The following is a 16,967-nucleotide window of genomic DNA, read 5'->3' as shown; positions in this document are numbered from 1 at the left end:
CCCTCATTATACCATATACTAAAGGTATGGAAAGTTATAATCAGTAGAGAGAGTGCCCACGTTAACAACATCCTAACTCTTTGGAAGCACTTAGTTATTATAAAACAAGTTCATAGAATAGTTGAAAAATAAGTCTAGAAATTACCTGATCTACATATTAAGGTTTTATTTAATTTTATTATTTTTTTAAACCCTTACCTTCCATCTTAGAATCAATACTGTGTGGGGGCAGCTGGGTAGCTCAGTGGAATGAGAGTCAGATGGGAGGTCCTAGGTTGAAATCTGACCTCAGACACTTCCCAGCTGTGTGACCCTGGGCAAGTCACTTGACCCCCATTGCCTACCCTTACCACCCTTCTGCCTTGGAGCCAATACACAGTATTGACTCTAAGACAGAAGGTAAGGGTTAAAAAAAAAAAAAGAATCAATACTGTGTATTGGTTTCAAGGCAGAAGAGCAATAAGGGCAAGGCAACTGGAGTTAAGTGACTTGTCCAGGGTCACACAACTAGGAAGTATCTGAGGCCATATTTGAACCCAGGACCTCCTGTCTCCAAGCCTGGCACTCTCTCCACTCAGCCATCTAGCTATCCCCATATTAAGATGTCAAAAAAAAAGCATTCTGTTTAAACTATTTTGTACTAGCTTTTAACATTTTCATTAGTTCTTCCTACATTTACTAGTATAATCAGTCAATCAACAGGTATTTATTAATCATCGACACTGGGCTAGGCACTGGGCATGAAAATACAAAGAATTAAACAATCATAAGATCTTTGATTTAGAGCTGAAAGGAACTTTAGAAGCCACCAAGTCCAATTGAGTGGGTCCAAATAAGGTAGATGATGGGCTCAGGGTCACCTGACTGGTGTCTGAAATGAGATTTGAACCCAGTTCTTACTTCAAGTTCACTGCTCTTATCCTCTATGGCAATAGTGCTTATTCACAAGAAACTTAATGGGGCATAATGCTAAAGAGGCATAGTATGATTGTGATGTGGGAGATTTTTTGTTTTTATGAAATCTTTTGTTTTTACTCCAATTTCTTTTATCCTAATCTTCCACATCACCCTTTCACTCCATTACACAAACCCAGGTCTACAGCTTATACAGCTAGGCTAATTAGAAGGACAATGGTATTAACTGCTTATTAGAATAACTCTTAAAAATAACTACCACTACCACTCAATCTTCACCATTAAAGTTTTCATAAATTAATAACTCACTGGAACTCATTAGATTCCAAAGGACTAATTAGCCCACTTGCCCTGTCATTATCCCTAAGCTTTGTGATCTCAAATTAGTTCCACGCTTCAATTTGGACTTTACTAGAGCCCTTGAATAATATTCTGAACACGAGTCACTTTTGCTCTTGGGCGAGTATAAAAGGTATTTTCCAAACACAAAAATGCCTTAAAGAAGCTCACAATTCACCCGAGGTTTGCCATGTAGGTGGAAGAAGCTGGCTGCTGATTCAGGGAGAAAGACTATACAATAACTTTAAGCTCTTTGTATGAATGGGGCTCTGCAAATCCAAAACTAAACAAAGAAACATTGGTACTACTCCACTGAATGGAATTTCTAAAAACCAACCTTGAGAAACACTGCCCTGTACAAAACTGAGCACACACAAGCTTCAATTGAGGAAGTGCTAGTCAATGGGATAAAAATTTGAAAAGCAGCTGAAGACTTAAGAGACTCTAGAATTGACCCTCATGGAACCTCTTAAGGCACCAAGAAAGTTTTCCGTGCCTCCATCCCCACATTGTGTTTAATGTCTTAAATACCAATTAGACTTTACATTTGACTCTAGTATTAATGCAAGCATGGCTTTTTTTTTTAAGCTTAAAAAAAAATACTGCCTGGTGCAGAGAATTCTATCTTCACAACAGGTCTTGTAGAGATGCCCTCTCAGTCTCCTCATAAAGCCACTAACTATTAGCGTTCTCATCACTCCTTCCCTGGACTCCTATAAGAGCCTAATAAAGAGGTCTCCCTGCCTCAAAGCTTTCCCCTAACCAATTTATCCCCCACATAACTGCCAAAGTGATATGCCTAAGTCGCCAAGTCACTCTCTTGCTTCCCAAATTTGAGAGGCTTCCTATTACATTTTGGATCAAGAATAGACTTCTCCATTTTGCCTTTAAAGCCCTTTGCTAGCCAACTCCACCCTAACTTTCCTGCCTTATCAAACATAGTGTATTCTCCTTTATGTACTCTGAACCAGTCTTCTTGGCCTTCTTGCTATTTCTCATGCAGAATATTTCATTTTCTATCTTTGTAAATGCACAGACTGTCTGTCCCCCCTGCTCAAGCTACACTCCCTCCTTATCTACTCCTTTAAGAATCCCTGACTTTCCTCAAATCTCAGCCCAAGGACTCTTCAATAAAGAAGCCTTTCCTGGTCCCCCCAGCTGCTAATAACATCCAGTCCACAAAATGTAAGCTCTTTCAATGGTAGTGACTTTCATTTCTATGTTTTTATTTCCAGGTCCAAGCCAAGTATTTTGGCATATATAAAAGAGATTTAATAATAGCTCAAACTTATATAGCCCTTAAGATTTGTAAAATTATCTCATTTGATCCATACAACAATCCTATGAGGTAGGTTCTATTGTTATCACCCTCATTTTATGGATGAGGAAACTGATATTAAGGAAGATTATGAGACACATCTAGAGTCAAATAGCTAGAAAGTATCTGAGGCAGGATTCAGATTCAAACCTTGGCCAGTGCCTTGTCTACTATGGCACCTAACGGATTAGTAAAATAAAGATTTGTTAACTGATTAAGAATGATTACTATGAGAATGAGAAAGATAAAAGTTAAGCTATGGCCCCTGTTTACAAAGTAAATTAAAATGTCCAGAAAAAAACACTCAATATACTCTCTTCAAAAGAATATATCAGTGAATGAAAGGAAGATGGAAATAGTTTTGTTTATATTAGAAATAGCTAAATTGCCCTTCTCATAGAATCTTCTGGATTTCAGCCCATTCCTCCCATTCTATACTCCACACTCTTTTAGGGAGACCTATGGTTTAAAAAAAATATCCATGAATAAATGGGGATGTTTGCTCCCCACCCTCCAACTCCCATTATTGTTTCTACCATGGATAAACACAGCTGTTTTTAAGACCCATATTGCAGCTGGTGAAGAGTCAAGATTTCCAGAGATGTTACCCAAGTCCAGCTTCTTCCACTTCCTGTAATAACACAATGGTTTGAAGTCTTTCCTAACGTAGTTCTACAAGATAACCTAACCTTCTCCTTCCATTAACAAGAATCCTTCCCCACCGATGGGAGGCTTGGTTATGGTGGCTTCGTGAACAGAATCAAGAAGGAAGGAAGTCACTTGGTTGGACCAAGAAGCAAATGGTTTGATGGTTCATTACTTTCCCTATACCCAGTCTAAACCTTTAATTTTGAGACAAACTTACTCTGGATCCTTGGACTATAAGGATCTTCTATTTTGAAAGCAGGATCTAAAGCACGGAATATCACCTAAAAAAGCAAGAGGGCATGGGGGGGGGGAGAGGGAATGTGTGAACATATTAAGAATTGTCTGGATACTTAGCACAATAAATTTCTGAAGGTCACTCCTCAGTTGGACTATCTTCCCCCTCCCCCTTCTCCACATCCCAAATAGGAATCAAAAGCAAGGAGCCAAACCTCTCCTTCAGTCGAGGGCTCAATGTCAGAGTATCGGGAGTCACAGATTATATCATCTACTTTTTTCATTGGTCCAGTTGAAACACCTGGGAATGAACTCTCACAGTCATATGCAAAGTATCTGTAGACACCCCACGTTTTGCCAAAGTCCGATGATCTTTCTATCAACATTGCAGCTGGACGGAATGTCTAAAGGAATTAAAAAAGAAAAAAGAAAGAAAGTCTCATTTAAAAAATTGGGACTTTAAGTCTCTCTGTCAGATATTGGATGGAAATAACTCTTTGGTGTCCTAAACTCAAGAGTTTGGGGCTTCACCACTCCCCACATACTTCACGTGGTTATCACTGATTAAGACCATCTGGTTGGATATTTTTTAAAAACTCTTACCTTCTGTCTCAGTATCAGTTCTAAGATAGAAGAGTGGCAAGAGCCAGACAACAACAGTTAAGTGATTTGCTCAGAGTCACACAGGTAGGAAGTATTTGAAACTCTCTGGCTGCATTTTAAACACTCTCCTCTTCAGGTCAGGGAAAGTATGGAATTTTAAATATTGCCACAAAAATCAGATCTGTTTCACTTTAGAGATTAATATTCTTTAGAGAACTCATGATGATAGGCTTGTCTTTTACATTAAAAAACTTTTCTTATTTGCAAATAACTGCCATATACACATACCCAGGCATATGAGGTTCAGATGAGACCTAGAGAAGCCAAGTGATTTGCCCATGATCATATGGGTAGGATTTGAATCCAGTTCCTTTGATTCTAGACCCTGTCTTCTTTTTGATGTGTACCAAGTTACAGCGCTGGTCTCAACAACAAGAGAGACCTGGGTTTGACTTCTGCCTCCCACATGTATTATCTAGGTGACAATGGGTCAGTTGTTAGAGCTTCCTGAACCTCAGTTTCTTTATCTGTTACATGAGGATGATATTACTCATAACTATATACTCTGCAAGATTTTTCTGAAGCTCAAGTGAAATAATATACATAAAGTGCTTGGAAAACCTAAATGTACCATCTAAATGCCAGCTAGCATAATTGGTTTTAGTAGTATTAAATGTAAAACTAGTGAAATACCAGCTCTGGAAGGATACCTGTCATTCCTCCTTCCAGGCCCTTCCCTCCAGCTTTGTCTAAAATTCCTTGGGGTCTAAATGGCTCAAGTGGGCCAGAAGGGAATATAAAGATGGAACCCACCTTCCTTCCAACCATGTTCTCCCTTCTCTGGGCATGTGTATAGACATAGCCTCAGCCTCGTATAACCCCAATCCCAGTGTTGCAACCAGAAAAAAGCCCACTATTATAAATGATCAACAGTAGTTAAGACATGGCTTAACAGACATTTGATTTTTGATGTCCCATGCTAACTAAGGCCTGGGTAACTGAAATACAATCAGATGAAAATCTCATTTTATTCACTAGCTTTGACCTACTCAATAGAACAGCTAAAACATAAGCATAGAGAGGAAAAAAAAAAAAAAGAAACAAAAGCTTTGAATAACCCAGAACTGACTAAATCCCAGGATAATTTTTTTCTGGAAAATGGTTTGGTTTTCATAAGATTTCCCCTTTTTACTCCCTTTTGACAACAAATATTACATAATTATGACCAGATGTGCCATCAGGGTGTTCCAAGAACAGTAGAGCAAAAAGTACTTCACAAACCCATTTCTTGTCTTACTTTCAATTGAACATAGTTAATTCTTTTCAAAATTAGCAGTTTCTTGCAACAATGAACTGTACCGGCTGAGAAGCAAAACATATGGTGTTAATTTCAATTAGGATGGCACGATTATCATGATTGGGAACCATTTTCAGCTGTTTTAAAATCCCAGTTCTTATCAGAAAAAAACAAAAAAAAACCTCCCCAATCTATTTAGCAAGAATTAAAGGTGAACAAGTGAACCATTAATTTTGGTAAAGTGGAAAACAAAGAAAAATGCTAACAGGTTTTTGTGGATAAATAGTAAGTTGTATTAATATTCTTCAGGCTACCTTGACTTCAAAATCACAAGCCATGTTCGGTAACAGAAATTCACCAGGGGACCTTAAAAGCCACTGCTACCTCAAAAGTGATTTTCATTGAATTCGGTTTTTTTAAAAAAGGGGAAAAAAAATCCATTCCAATTCCCTTCCCTGCCTTATTTCTTTTGCTGTTCTTCGAATTGTTTCTTAAAAATCTGACATCTCATGTGTTACTTTCAATTGTGAAGTTTTATACATAAATGACTTGCTGCCTAGTTCCACACTATGCATCCTATTTGAAAGAAAAAACAATTCTCAGATTTCAAGGTCATGGAAGTAACTCTACACAGGTCATTTCTCACAGAATACTGTTGCCTCATGGTATTGAGGTTAGAATGTAGGACTTGAATCTTTCAGTTGACATTTAATAGCTCTATAACCTTGGCCAAATTGCTTAACCTTCCTGAGCCTCAGTTTCATCATCTATAAGAGGAAAGCATTGGACTCAATGGCCTCTAATGTCTCTTCCAGCTCTTAAATCTATGACCCTATTATTTTCTTTGGGCCTCAGTTAACTCCTCTGTTAAATGGGGTTAATAACCAGATAGTACCTATCTCACATGGTTGTGAGGCAGAAATAAAAGAATGGAGCTTTGTAAACTCTAAATTGTTACAGAAATCTCAGCTCTTATTGCTGTCATCCTGGTGAAATGAATACTATTCTCCTTAGTAGTCTGTGATAATTCCCTAAACGTTTTTTCAGTTTGCCTTACTATTTTAGACACAGGTATAATGAACAACTGGATTTGCATCCACCCAGCTGCCTTTTTTTTTTTAAACCCCTACCTTTTGTCTTAGAATTACTACTATGTGTCGGTTCCAAGGCAGAAGAATGGCAAGGGCTGGGCAATAGAAGTTAAGTAACTTGCCCAGATTCACATAGTTAGGAAGTGTCTGAGGTCACATTTGAACCCAGGACATTCTGGCTACCCCTCTTCCCCCCATGACTTTTAAATAAAAATGAACACAGACCAATTTTACAGACAGGTAAAATTGGGAACCTTTCTTTCCCTCTCCCAACAAAAGACAAATTAAAAGGTCACCATGGTAATGAAAACATTTCTAGCCTTTGTAGCACTGAACTAATGAAAGCACCTTCTATGCTTCACTTGCCATAAAGATCAATATTCTGGGGCACAAGTTTAAATTTAACTTCTAGTCACTGAGAAGGACCATGTGTTCACAGGTGGGGGCAGGGGAGCACTGATCAGGTGCTTCTGGGAGAAGGGTAGCACGCATGGGGGTGGGATGGGGTGGGATGGAGGTGGAGGAGTTTCACTGAGATTCTATCCCGTGACACCTCTTTAGTCTGTCACCAACACTGGCCAGCATTGCTATGATCCAACCCCCTCCTGACTTGCCAGCAATAGCAGAAGTTTATTAGAGCTGGAATAAGAGATGGAGAAGGATCAGAGGAGGCACGACCCGTGGTAACAGCTCATAATAAAAAGTGCCAGTCTTGGGCCAGCTGGCACTGTCTTAGTCCCTCGTCTACCATGCAGTGGCAGAGGTTGTAGGGATAGAATTGACGCCTATGGCTGCTGCCCCTGAAGTAAATCAATATACCTGAGAAGGTGTAGTGAAGATTCCCAATTACAATGGTAAACACCTCAAAAGGATTTCAATCTAAGGCATAATTAAATTATAGGTTTCACATGCATTAAAATGTGCTTTTAAGCCATATTGAAATCTGTCATTTCCAGACAGCTGCTCAAAGAGAAACAAAGGTACTTTGTCTGGAGAAATTCTCTACTCATTGAGTCACTTGACGTTTCCAAACTGAAAGTAATGAGAAAATTTATATTTTTTAAAACACTTAAGATAGCTGCTTAAGAAGAATTTTTTAAATGTTTCTCAAAACCTTCCAGAATCCAGAGAATCAAAGAAGACAACAGATCCTTTTCTGTTCGGAAACTCAACATTAAAAATGTAAACAGAGCGGGAACAGGGGTTTAATCTCCAGATGTTTTATTGTGGTTTGGGGCAGAGTCAAAGCTGGTTTTATCCATGTGCAAATAGAGATAGCTAATGAAAAGTTTTTGACCAAATTACCTTTGAAATGTAACTTGCCCTGCCTACTAGAAAGCTCTTTGTTAAGTCTCCTCATTATATCCCTTGTTTAAAAAGTTGTAATGGTATTTCAAGGTGGGGCAATGGTAATATAAACCCAAAACTTCCTTCAATTTAGAAAGGGGGACGACATCAGTCTCTTCCACCTGGGAGAAATTTATGGATTCTTTACCTTGAAAGTCATGATGAGATGAGTGAAATGGAATTCAGCTTCTAAATCCAGCTGGATAGTAACATTCTCCACACCTATAGAAGAAAGGAAAGACACTCTAAGGCAAACAGGAACATCTGATAGCAATTTAGCTCTTTTCTACTGTCTTGCCTTTGGCAAGAATAAGAGGAGGAACCTAAGGGCTATACAGTGCCGGCAGGTGGCAAAACCCCAATCTTCTCTTTCAGTTTTCAGGGCCAGCATTCTTCACTATAGTTGGCTATACTGAATCAGATCACTGCTTGACGGAAGTCTGGCATCCAGTCTCTAGCAATTGCCAGGACTGACATTGTTTGCTTAGGAGGAAAAGCGAAACATCTTCTCAACCATCTGTGCCAAGATATTCACAAAGGGGAGAAATTCTTTCCTGCCCACTGTAGGTGGTCAGCTTGCATGCTGGAGCATCAAGACATAATAACTCTCCCTCAACTAGGAAGAAACACAGAGTTCCCTCTTTAGTAGACAAGAGCAAGGATAATAAAAGCTACCACACATGTTAGTTATCTTCCAGCTTATGAAACTGGAAAAAGCTAGGGATGCATTTCCACAATTGGAAACCAAAGTCAAATTAGACAAAGGATCGGAGAGGCCCAAATAAATAAACCCATCCTGAACAAATACTAACACATCTCCATTTAGGCCAAGGCCTGAACAAACAAATTGACCTCTGCACTATGCCCCAAAGGTCAATGATTTCCAGCTTTAACACATTGAAAAGGTCACTAAATCCCAAAGGTAGAGAGCATCCTTTGAGAACATACAGCAGACTCAAGCCTTCCCAAAACCTAGCAGTAAGAAAAGACCCTCTATCTGACTGGTGCTCCTGGAGATCTATCCAGTACTTGTATGGAGTCTTGAAAGGCAGGAAGATCTCAAAATGTCAGAATGAATCAAATCACAGCATGGTTGGTTTTTAGGAAATCACTAGGAGCTTTTGAATAAACTTTCTGCATTGGGAAATTGCCAAGTCTATTGAAAGAAAAAAGGAAAAAAAGGGGGAGTCATTGAAACGGATATGAGTTAGTTGGAATATCAAAGAAAAACATTATAATCCTTTCTAACTAGCCTTATCTAACTTATTAAAAGTGTCTTAATATAAACTTACTCCAGACACTCACTTCTTGGGCAAGGTGCTAAAAGTACTAACTGATTACTTTGCCTAATACATCAAACATTAAAGGCACAGCTAACTTCCCCAAATTTTCAACATTAGCTCAAAGACATGAGATACCAAAATACTACCCGAATGTAATGTAAGGTAAATTGTGCTAATATTGTCCTTCCTATTTCTCCCCTCCTCCCCACGAGAAAAAAACCCCTGAAAGAAATGTCCAAGAAACAAAGGCAATACTGATCTTCTAAAGCTCACAAAACTTCATTCAGAACTGCAAATTACCCACTACACAGGATGACTTAAAACTCCTTGTGTACCTAAGCTACATTCAAAATTTGGCCACAACTCCTACAGTTTATCATTCACAAGAAAAACATGTGCTCCGGGCAACTTCTGGAAATCATAAAGAAGATCCTTAGATGTGAACTATCAAATTCCAGAGGAGAAAATCAGGTACATGTAAAAAAAAATTAAACACTTCTGTAGAAATAACAAATGCTGTTTGCTATTCTTATCTAATCTCCTGTGATAGAGTGACCCAACCTTGCCAATTCCATACTCCTTTACTCCTGCTATATGGGCTTCCTCTGGCCCTAATAATAACTTTCAAAAACTGTTATGCATTGACTAACTCTCCCACATAGCTGCAAATAAGCAAGACTTTCTCATAAAAAAGGGATTTTAGAGAACAGCAAACTGATTCACTGTTTATTTCATGAACAAACATTGAGGGAACTGTACTACTGAGAATATATCCCACCTAAGTCAAAAACAGAGAAGACTCCACATAAGCCAAAATATTTGTAGTAGTGTTATTTTGAAGCAGTTGAAACATCTTATCTCAACTTTATTCTATTTTTGTTTGTGTGTAGTTTGTATGTCTTTCCCATTAGAAGGCAAGTTCCTTGAAGGCAGGGATTGTTTTTACTTCTCTTTGTATCCCCAGAGCTAGCACAGTTCAGGGAACAGAGTAATAAGCACTTAATAGATCCTTGGTGACTTGACTGATAGGAGAATGGCTGAACAAATTGAGGTATAGGGCTGCAATGGAAGACTACTGTGCCTTAAGAAACAACCAATATGAGGAATTCAGAGAAACATGGCAGACTGGTATGTAGGAACTGATACAGAGAGAATCAGGATGGGGAGAACCAGGATAAAGAGAATCAGAGAACAATAGAGCCAATGACAATGGTATAAATGAAAACAACAAGAAAAGCAGCTAAACCCTGGAATGTAGATTAACTCTATTGACTAAACTCAGTCCCAGATAATAGATGATGAAATATTCCTCCTTCTCTAGATAGAATTACAATCACAGAACAAATGTATGAGGTGAAAGGTCCACCAAAAATGATTTAGTTCAACCTTTCATTTCCAAGGTGATCCTAAGGAGATTCTGGGTCTAAAGTCATATAACTGGTGAGTTACTGACAGAGTGGAACCCAAATCTCCTTATTTCTCATTTTAAACTTTCTTGACAACATATACTGCTTTCCTGCCCTGGGGACTAAAAAGGCTTCTGGCAAACAGGGGTCACATAACACTCAATTATAAGCTCTTTTCTTTAGGGAGTATTTTCTCTCACATAATGATAAATGACTATTTAGATGTTAAAGTTTCAGAGGTGTGGGGGCTGTCACACAGGGACTCAGTTCAATCAGGCAGAGTCCAAAAACATTTTTGATCACAGGAAGCTTTGCTTATGAGAAAATTTTCTTATATACTTTATTTATTATGGTTTAACATGATTTTCTTCAAGAAACAAACCTTCCCAAACTGGAAACCTACAATCATCTCATTTACTGTTATTATCCAGTTCTGTTACTGTCTGTTATTATCCATTTCATTATATATATATATATATATATATATACACATATATATATATATATTTGAAATGAAGGTGCATTTTCTAAACATGGGATTCTTTTCATAAAAATATTTCCTTGGTATGGTGAAGCAAATAATATGCAGTACTTAGAGTCACAAAAATCTGAGTTTGAATTTTTCATAGGCTTGTTAGTTATTTGTCCTTAAGCAAGTCTCTTATCTTTGAGTATTTGTTTCCTTGTCTGTAAAAATGGGGTCAATAAAAGCTGCTTCTTCAGAGAGCAGACATCAAGACTCTAATGTAGGGGTTCCTTACCTGAAATCTGTGAACCTGTTTTTTTAATGTAAAAATTTCAATATAATTGCTCACCTTTGTTATCCTATGCATTTCATTTTATGCATTTGAACACATTATTCTGAGAAGGGGTTCATAGATTTCATCTATGATACACAAAAATAGCTAAGAACTCTAAAGGGCACAAAATACTTGGCAAACCTTTTTGTTCATTTAAATGAAAATTATTTTTACTATTGTCATTATAACTAATAAATATAGTTTTTAAACAGAAGTTAAAAAGCCCCACGGGGGAAAAAGTGGTTGAATTATCTCATCACAGAAGAAAAATAGATTCTTAGAATTATCTAGTGTTTTTTCAGTATAAAAGTTGTCCTTCTAACAAGTCTCCAGCTTCCAGTTCCCTATTCCTTCCTTCTCCCTCCCCACAAAGTCACTATCTCCATTTTAAACTGAAATGCTTTGTGTGAGAATGAGGGCAGATGATTGTATGGAACTTGTTTCCCCCTCAGCCTATGAAGAACTCATTTGCTCTACCATGAAAGAGAGCTTTCTTGAAGAAAATGAAGGCTCCAGGACAGGGGAATCTGATTTTACTAAGACATGTTAGCACTCAAGGCAATAAATCTGCCAAAGGCCATAATTACAGGACAGAGAAACCAACAAATAACTATGAACACACAGGAGCCTTTAAATCCAACCATGGGTTACCAATTACTCTATACGGAACTTGTTCCCACACCAACCACATACCATTCTCAGATTGCCACCAAATCTTAAGGCGGTTTGGAGCAAATGTTGTAACCACATTTTCAATGAGATGACTATCAGGGTTGAGTGTCTCATGATAAGGATCCTGTGAATTGCACATGAAGCATTTCTTGTCCTCCTGGGAAAAAAAAATTAAGTGGGCACATAGATTGACTAGAATTCATTATTCTCAAAAAACATTAATGAGAAAAAGGAATGAACCAATATTATTAAAATTGTATCTAAAGTGTCTTTTTTATGGCTGGTATATTTTTGAGTCTAAATAACAATGGAAAATCTGCCCTCTGCCCCAATAAAAGTTCAAAAGTAGAACAGCACATGATTTGCACAAACTATTAATTGGAAATAAATTTCTTGACTTAAATTTTAATTTATTTAAAATAAATTTTATATTTATATTTTATATTTAAATAGATTTTAATCCTAATAAATAATTTCAGGCACCTTATTCAGGAATACAATTCACAAAGAGATTTTATCAACATATTATACACTTATTAGGGATAGTGATGTTTAAAAAATAATAAACTTAAAAAATTTTGAAATATATGTTATACATGCATATAGGTATATAGATATAAATACTAAAACAACTAAATTTCTTTAAAAAGCAAACTGTAATATGAATCACTTCTTGGGCTCCTTAAGTTAAAGTCCATAGGAAGCAAATAAAGCAGAGGGACAAGAAAGTCCTGGCTGTAAATTCAAAGGTTTTGCCTTTATATGACCTTGGACAAGTCAGTTCATTTTTCAGTGTTTCCTCACAAGTGTAAAATAAGGAGTTGAAATAAGGCTTCTGGGGACCTTTTGAGCTCTTGAGGTCTACTGTCTTATGATGCTATTTTGATGAGGCCTGGGAACTTTAGAAACACAATTAGATTCTGCTCTGCCTCATTACCAAAGAGTTATGGGAATTGGGGAGGGAAGACAAACTTAAAATCAAAGATATCTGAAATGATTAAGATGGCCTTGGAAAAAAGTCTGGTGTCTATAGAACTATTACCAATGAGTTCATTTTCAGGAGAGCCAGGCATGTAACTTGGAACTTCCTATTGAAGGGCACCATTAGTCTCCCTGATCTATAGTTACCATGAGAGCTGAGGAAGAGTATCAAAGGTATGAAAGGAGATGTTTTGTATAACTTCCTTGATCAAATGTAATCTCTTTGAGATTAAACTGCCCTTTAGCAAACATATTGGTAGAAATGGTTTTTAAAATGTAATAGACCCCCCTCCAATTTCAAGGTTTTTCATAACAGATGTAATAGAGACTCAAATGATTGTGGCAGAACCTTAGGGAGAAAATCACATTAGTTTTAGAATAAGATAGGAATTCCTTCATAGAGCTGCCCAAGCCTAGGAAAGGCTAGTTTATTTTACCTTAGTAGAACAAGAGAGATACCTCCCATGGAAACTTATTCTACCTTGATTTGCATACTGATAACAAAAAAAGTCAACATTAGTTACAGTCATTACTATGTAGTCAAGGAAATTAGTAATGGAGAACAATTACCAGAACTTAAAAAAAAGAGGGGGCTAATTATAGCCTCACTTCTGATCAGGAAGTGGTCTAGACATCTCCATATAAACCTGGAATCCAATGAATGAGTCCACTTTACCACATTACCACACAAAAAAAATAGGTCTTTGGAATGGATTTTCTTCCCTTTAAAGCTTGGACTTCAGTCCAAAGTATTGAATCTGTTTGCCCTATTGAAGAGCCAATATAAAATGCAAGTCAAAATAGGTAGTGATAGGGATTGAATTTATTCTGTTTGGAATGAGCATTATCTTACTATTATTTTCCATTCTCTTCCCTTAAAAAAAACAACCTAATAAAAACAATTACCTATTTTCTTTTGTCTTTAGAAAAATTTAAACTTTTAAAAACTTTCACCTAAAATGAAGAAGCATGTTTCCCACCTCCTTGACGGATAATCCCTTATAAAGATGGACTCAAGGTCTGTAGAATGAGACATGTTTTTTGGATATAATCAATGAAGGGATTTGTTTTGCTTGGTTCTGCATATTTTGTAAGATGGCTTTTTAGCCCAATGTGGAGAAAGGGAGAGAGAGAAAATACATTTTGTTAATTTAAAAATCTGAATTAAATTTTATAAATGAACATGTGACTTCGGAAATCTAAACTTTGAGAAGTCCTTCAGAAGTAGTTTCCAGCTTTTCTTCAGTGTTAGGGTGGGGTCCTTTTGTCTTCAGTCAGGGTGTCATAGGATCTGGCATAATTTTTCTCTTTTTTTTTTTTTTTGGGAAAAACAAAAGAAGTGGGGAGGACAGATTATTTGGATAGATGGAATATGAGGGGGAAAATGAGGAAATCAAATGCCCATGTCATTACTAACTTGTCACTGCCTGAAATACAGGCTGCGCTGAACTCTAGTGTGGGTTATCTTCTAGACTAGAGTGATAAATTCACAGAAGGGAAAACGTTTCTAAGCGCTGCGGCACCAAGGAAACTTCCAGTACAGAGACTACCCTGCCCTGCCCCCCCACAGGTCAGATATAAAGAGGAAAAATTACTTGAACCTGCAATTTTTTTTTTTTTAAAGCTAGGTTCCTCAGTGTTTCCCCGATCTAGGGAAAAGGAGAGAGGCAGAGAACATGAGGCTAGGCTGTCTGTCCAGTGGGACAGGAAACTAAGCGGATGCAACTGTGCAAACACATTGAGATGGGGCAAAAGGAAAGGCTTCCAGCCATACTCTCCTGAGGCCCTGCCTGGCCTCTGACTTCCTATTTAGGTGACTGGCAGAGGAAATCTGGTCCTTTCAGTCCCTTGGGCCGTAGGGAGCCCAGCCCTGCTAGTGCCGCCCGGGAGCTCCCAGGCTTACCTGGAGGTGGCTGACAATGCAGTAAGGCTCAGGTTTGTGTAGTCCACATGTGGAGGTCACCGAGAGTTTCTGGGCTCGGCCAATCAGCAGGTCTCCAGTGGCTGGATAACAGCTGCCTTCTGCACAGCCATAACTGTACTCGGGTTCTTGGGCTTGCACACTGACTCCCCATAGAGCTGAGTAGTAGGAAAGATTGGGATCAGACCCACAATATGCAGGCAGAGGAGGGAGATGTTGAGAGAAGGGGCGCACAGAAGAGTATGTCAAATAAGAGATGAGAGAGGAGAAAGGTACGGGAGGGGATGGAGCATTCCCAGGGGGCGTAGGCAAGAGGTAAGAGAGAGCGGGTGAGGGGGGCGGGTTAAGAATGTTGGATCCCGGGAGCAGGAGAAGAGGGCAGACAGATGTACGCGGAGAGAGATGTGGAGGATTGAGACAGAACATAAAACAAGAGATCAGCATTGAGCAGCACCTTCCAAACGTTCATTCCGAACCCTTCCAAACCCCATTTTTCCGGGCCCCTGGGAAAGCCCAGATCCTGAGGAGTCCCAGCACCCACCAGGAGATTAATTCCAAACTCATTGCTTTGTTTTGCTTACTGCTTACTACAAAGCGCAAAGAGGCTGCAAAGTGTGTGTGTGTGTGTGTGTGTGTGTGTGTGTGTGTGTGTGTGTGTGTGTGTTTCCTAGGCACGTCCCGGGGTACACACTGGCACGACTCCCTCCCTTTAGCCCAGAGAGGTGGAACTTCTGAGGAATAGGAAAATAGGGAAAGGAACTTCGCAACTTTTTTGGTTGCTTCATATTTCGCCATAATCCGAGCAAGAAAACGGTCCAGCTGCCTTTTGGTACTATCCAGAGGCGAACATCAGTCGCTAATTAAAGTCATACGGGGCGCCAGGCTATTTCCAGGATAAAGCCTTCGTCGCTCTGCTCTAGGCGGTTTCCCAGGGAAATAGATTACAGGGAGAAAGAGAGAGAGAGAGAGGAGAGAGAAATAGACCTCGGGACCAGACCTAGGTGGCTCGGGCTTTCTCAGCTCCTGCTGTGTAGGGGAACTAACCTAGGAGAGGTGAGGTGCTTAAAGGTAAAATGAAGAGTCACATGCACCCGGGACCAGAGAACCCGAGCTCTGGTTACAGCCACAACCTCTCCACGCCCGGGTCCCGCCACCTCCCAACAGCTCCCTTAGCCAAGGGAGGCTGAATAGATTTTAGAACAAACGCTTAATTTCTACCCCCCCACCCTCCCCATTTCTCCTCTGATTCATTTCGACGCTCCAGTGAAGCGCTGGCAACGGGATTTTTCTCCCCTCCTTTTTGCTCCTCTTTCCGTCCCCCATCACCAAACCCAAGACCACGCCACCAGGTACTGCTCTTCAGAATTACCTAGGAACCCGAAAAGGTGCACCTGGAGAAATCCCATCTCCTCCTCCCTTCTGCTGGAGGTGAACTGCAGAAGAGAAAAGGAAAAAAAGCCGCCGTGTTTCCTCCGGCTTTCTCTCTGCCGAAGTGAGGGAAACAGAAGACAAATTAAATGATCAGAGTGGAGGAAAAAAGGCTACTCTTCCTCTCCCCCTCCCCCCTGCTGCTCCCAAGAAATTGAGAGGAAGAGGAAAAGGCTGTAAAGAGAAAGCGCACAGAAACTTTATTCTTACCCACAACTTAAACGCTTCTTCTCCTAGCTCCTTCCAGCCCAGGAGCCCAAAGAAGGGAATTAGAAAGTTTAGCCCAGAGAGGAACAGAGGGAGGCGCCTGTGCTCATGCGCACACGGTGAAGATGGGGGGTGAGGGGGCGGGCTGACGGATAGCTGAGGTCTTTGGAGAAGCAAGGAGGGGTTAGAGTTGTGTTCCCACGCTGAAGGATCCCCCTTTTGTGGTGTTGGTGTTCCTGCTACAGCATGGGGTGAGGGAGTTTTAGTACTTTACAACGTTCAAAGAGTGCCCATCCCTGCCCCCCTGGAGCACTGGGATTCTGATCCAGCTTGAAAGTCCATGAGGATGCCCAAGAGGTCAAGAGAAGCGACCGGAGACTGGAATGAGTACTGGCTGCTCTAGGAGGTTCTGTTGAGAAGGGGGTGGGGGAGAGGGAGACCTACCACGGACTCATCCATTTACATTTGTAAGAGGTG

General features: G+C 39.5%; 1 protein-coding gene across 1 annotated transcript in view; it reads right to left on the bottom strand.

The window, feature by feature from the left end:
• The window catches only part of LAMB1 (laminin subunit beta 1), a 91,988-nt gene extending 75,727 nt beyond the window's left edge, over positions 1-16,261 (bottom strand). The window contains exons 1-6 of the mRNA XM_044678522.1: positions 16,225-16,261; positions 14,838-15,013; positions 11,975-12,110; positions 7,941-8,014; positions 3,670-3,858; positions 3,438-3,501 (exon numbers count right to left, since the gene is read on the bottom strand). Coding sequence (XP_044534457.1) covers positions 3,438-3,501; positions 3,670-3,858; positions 7,941-8,014; positions 11,975-12,110; positions 14,838-15,013; positions 16,225-16,261 — 676 coding nt within the window. The remainder of the gene's footprint in view (positions 1-3,437; positions 3,502-3,669; positions 3,859-7,940; positions 8,015-11,974; positions 12,111-14,837; positions 15,014-16,224) is intronic.
• Between the last annotated feature and the right edge of the window lie 706 nt (positions 16,262-16,967).

Source organism: Gracilinanus agilis, chromosome 5, assembly GCF_016433145.1.
Source record: "Gracilinanus agilis isolate LMUSP501 chromosome 5, AgileGrace, whole genome shotgun sequence".
NCBI classification, from domain to species: Eukaryota; Metazoa; Chordata; class Mammalia; order Didelphimorphia; family Didelphidae; genus Gracilinanus; species Gracilinanus agilis.
The sequence above is the reverse complement of the archived record's forward strand: the minus strand, read 5'-3'. Positions and strand labels throughout refer to the sequence as shown.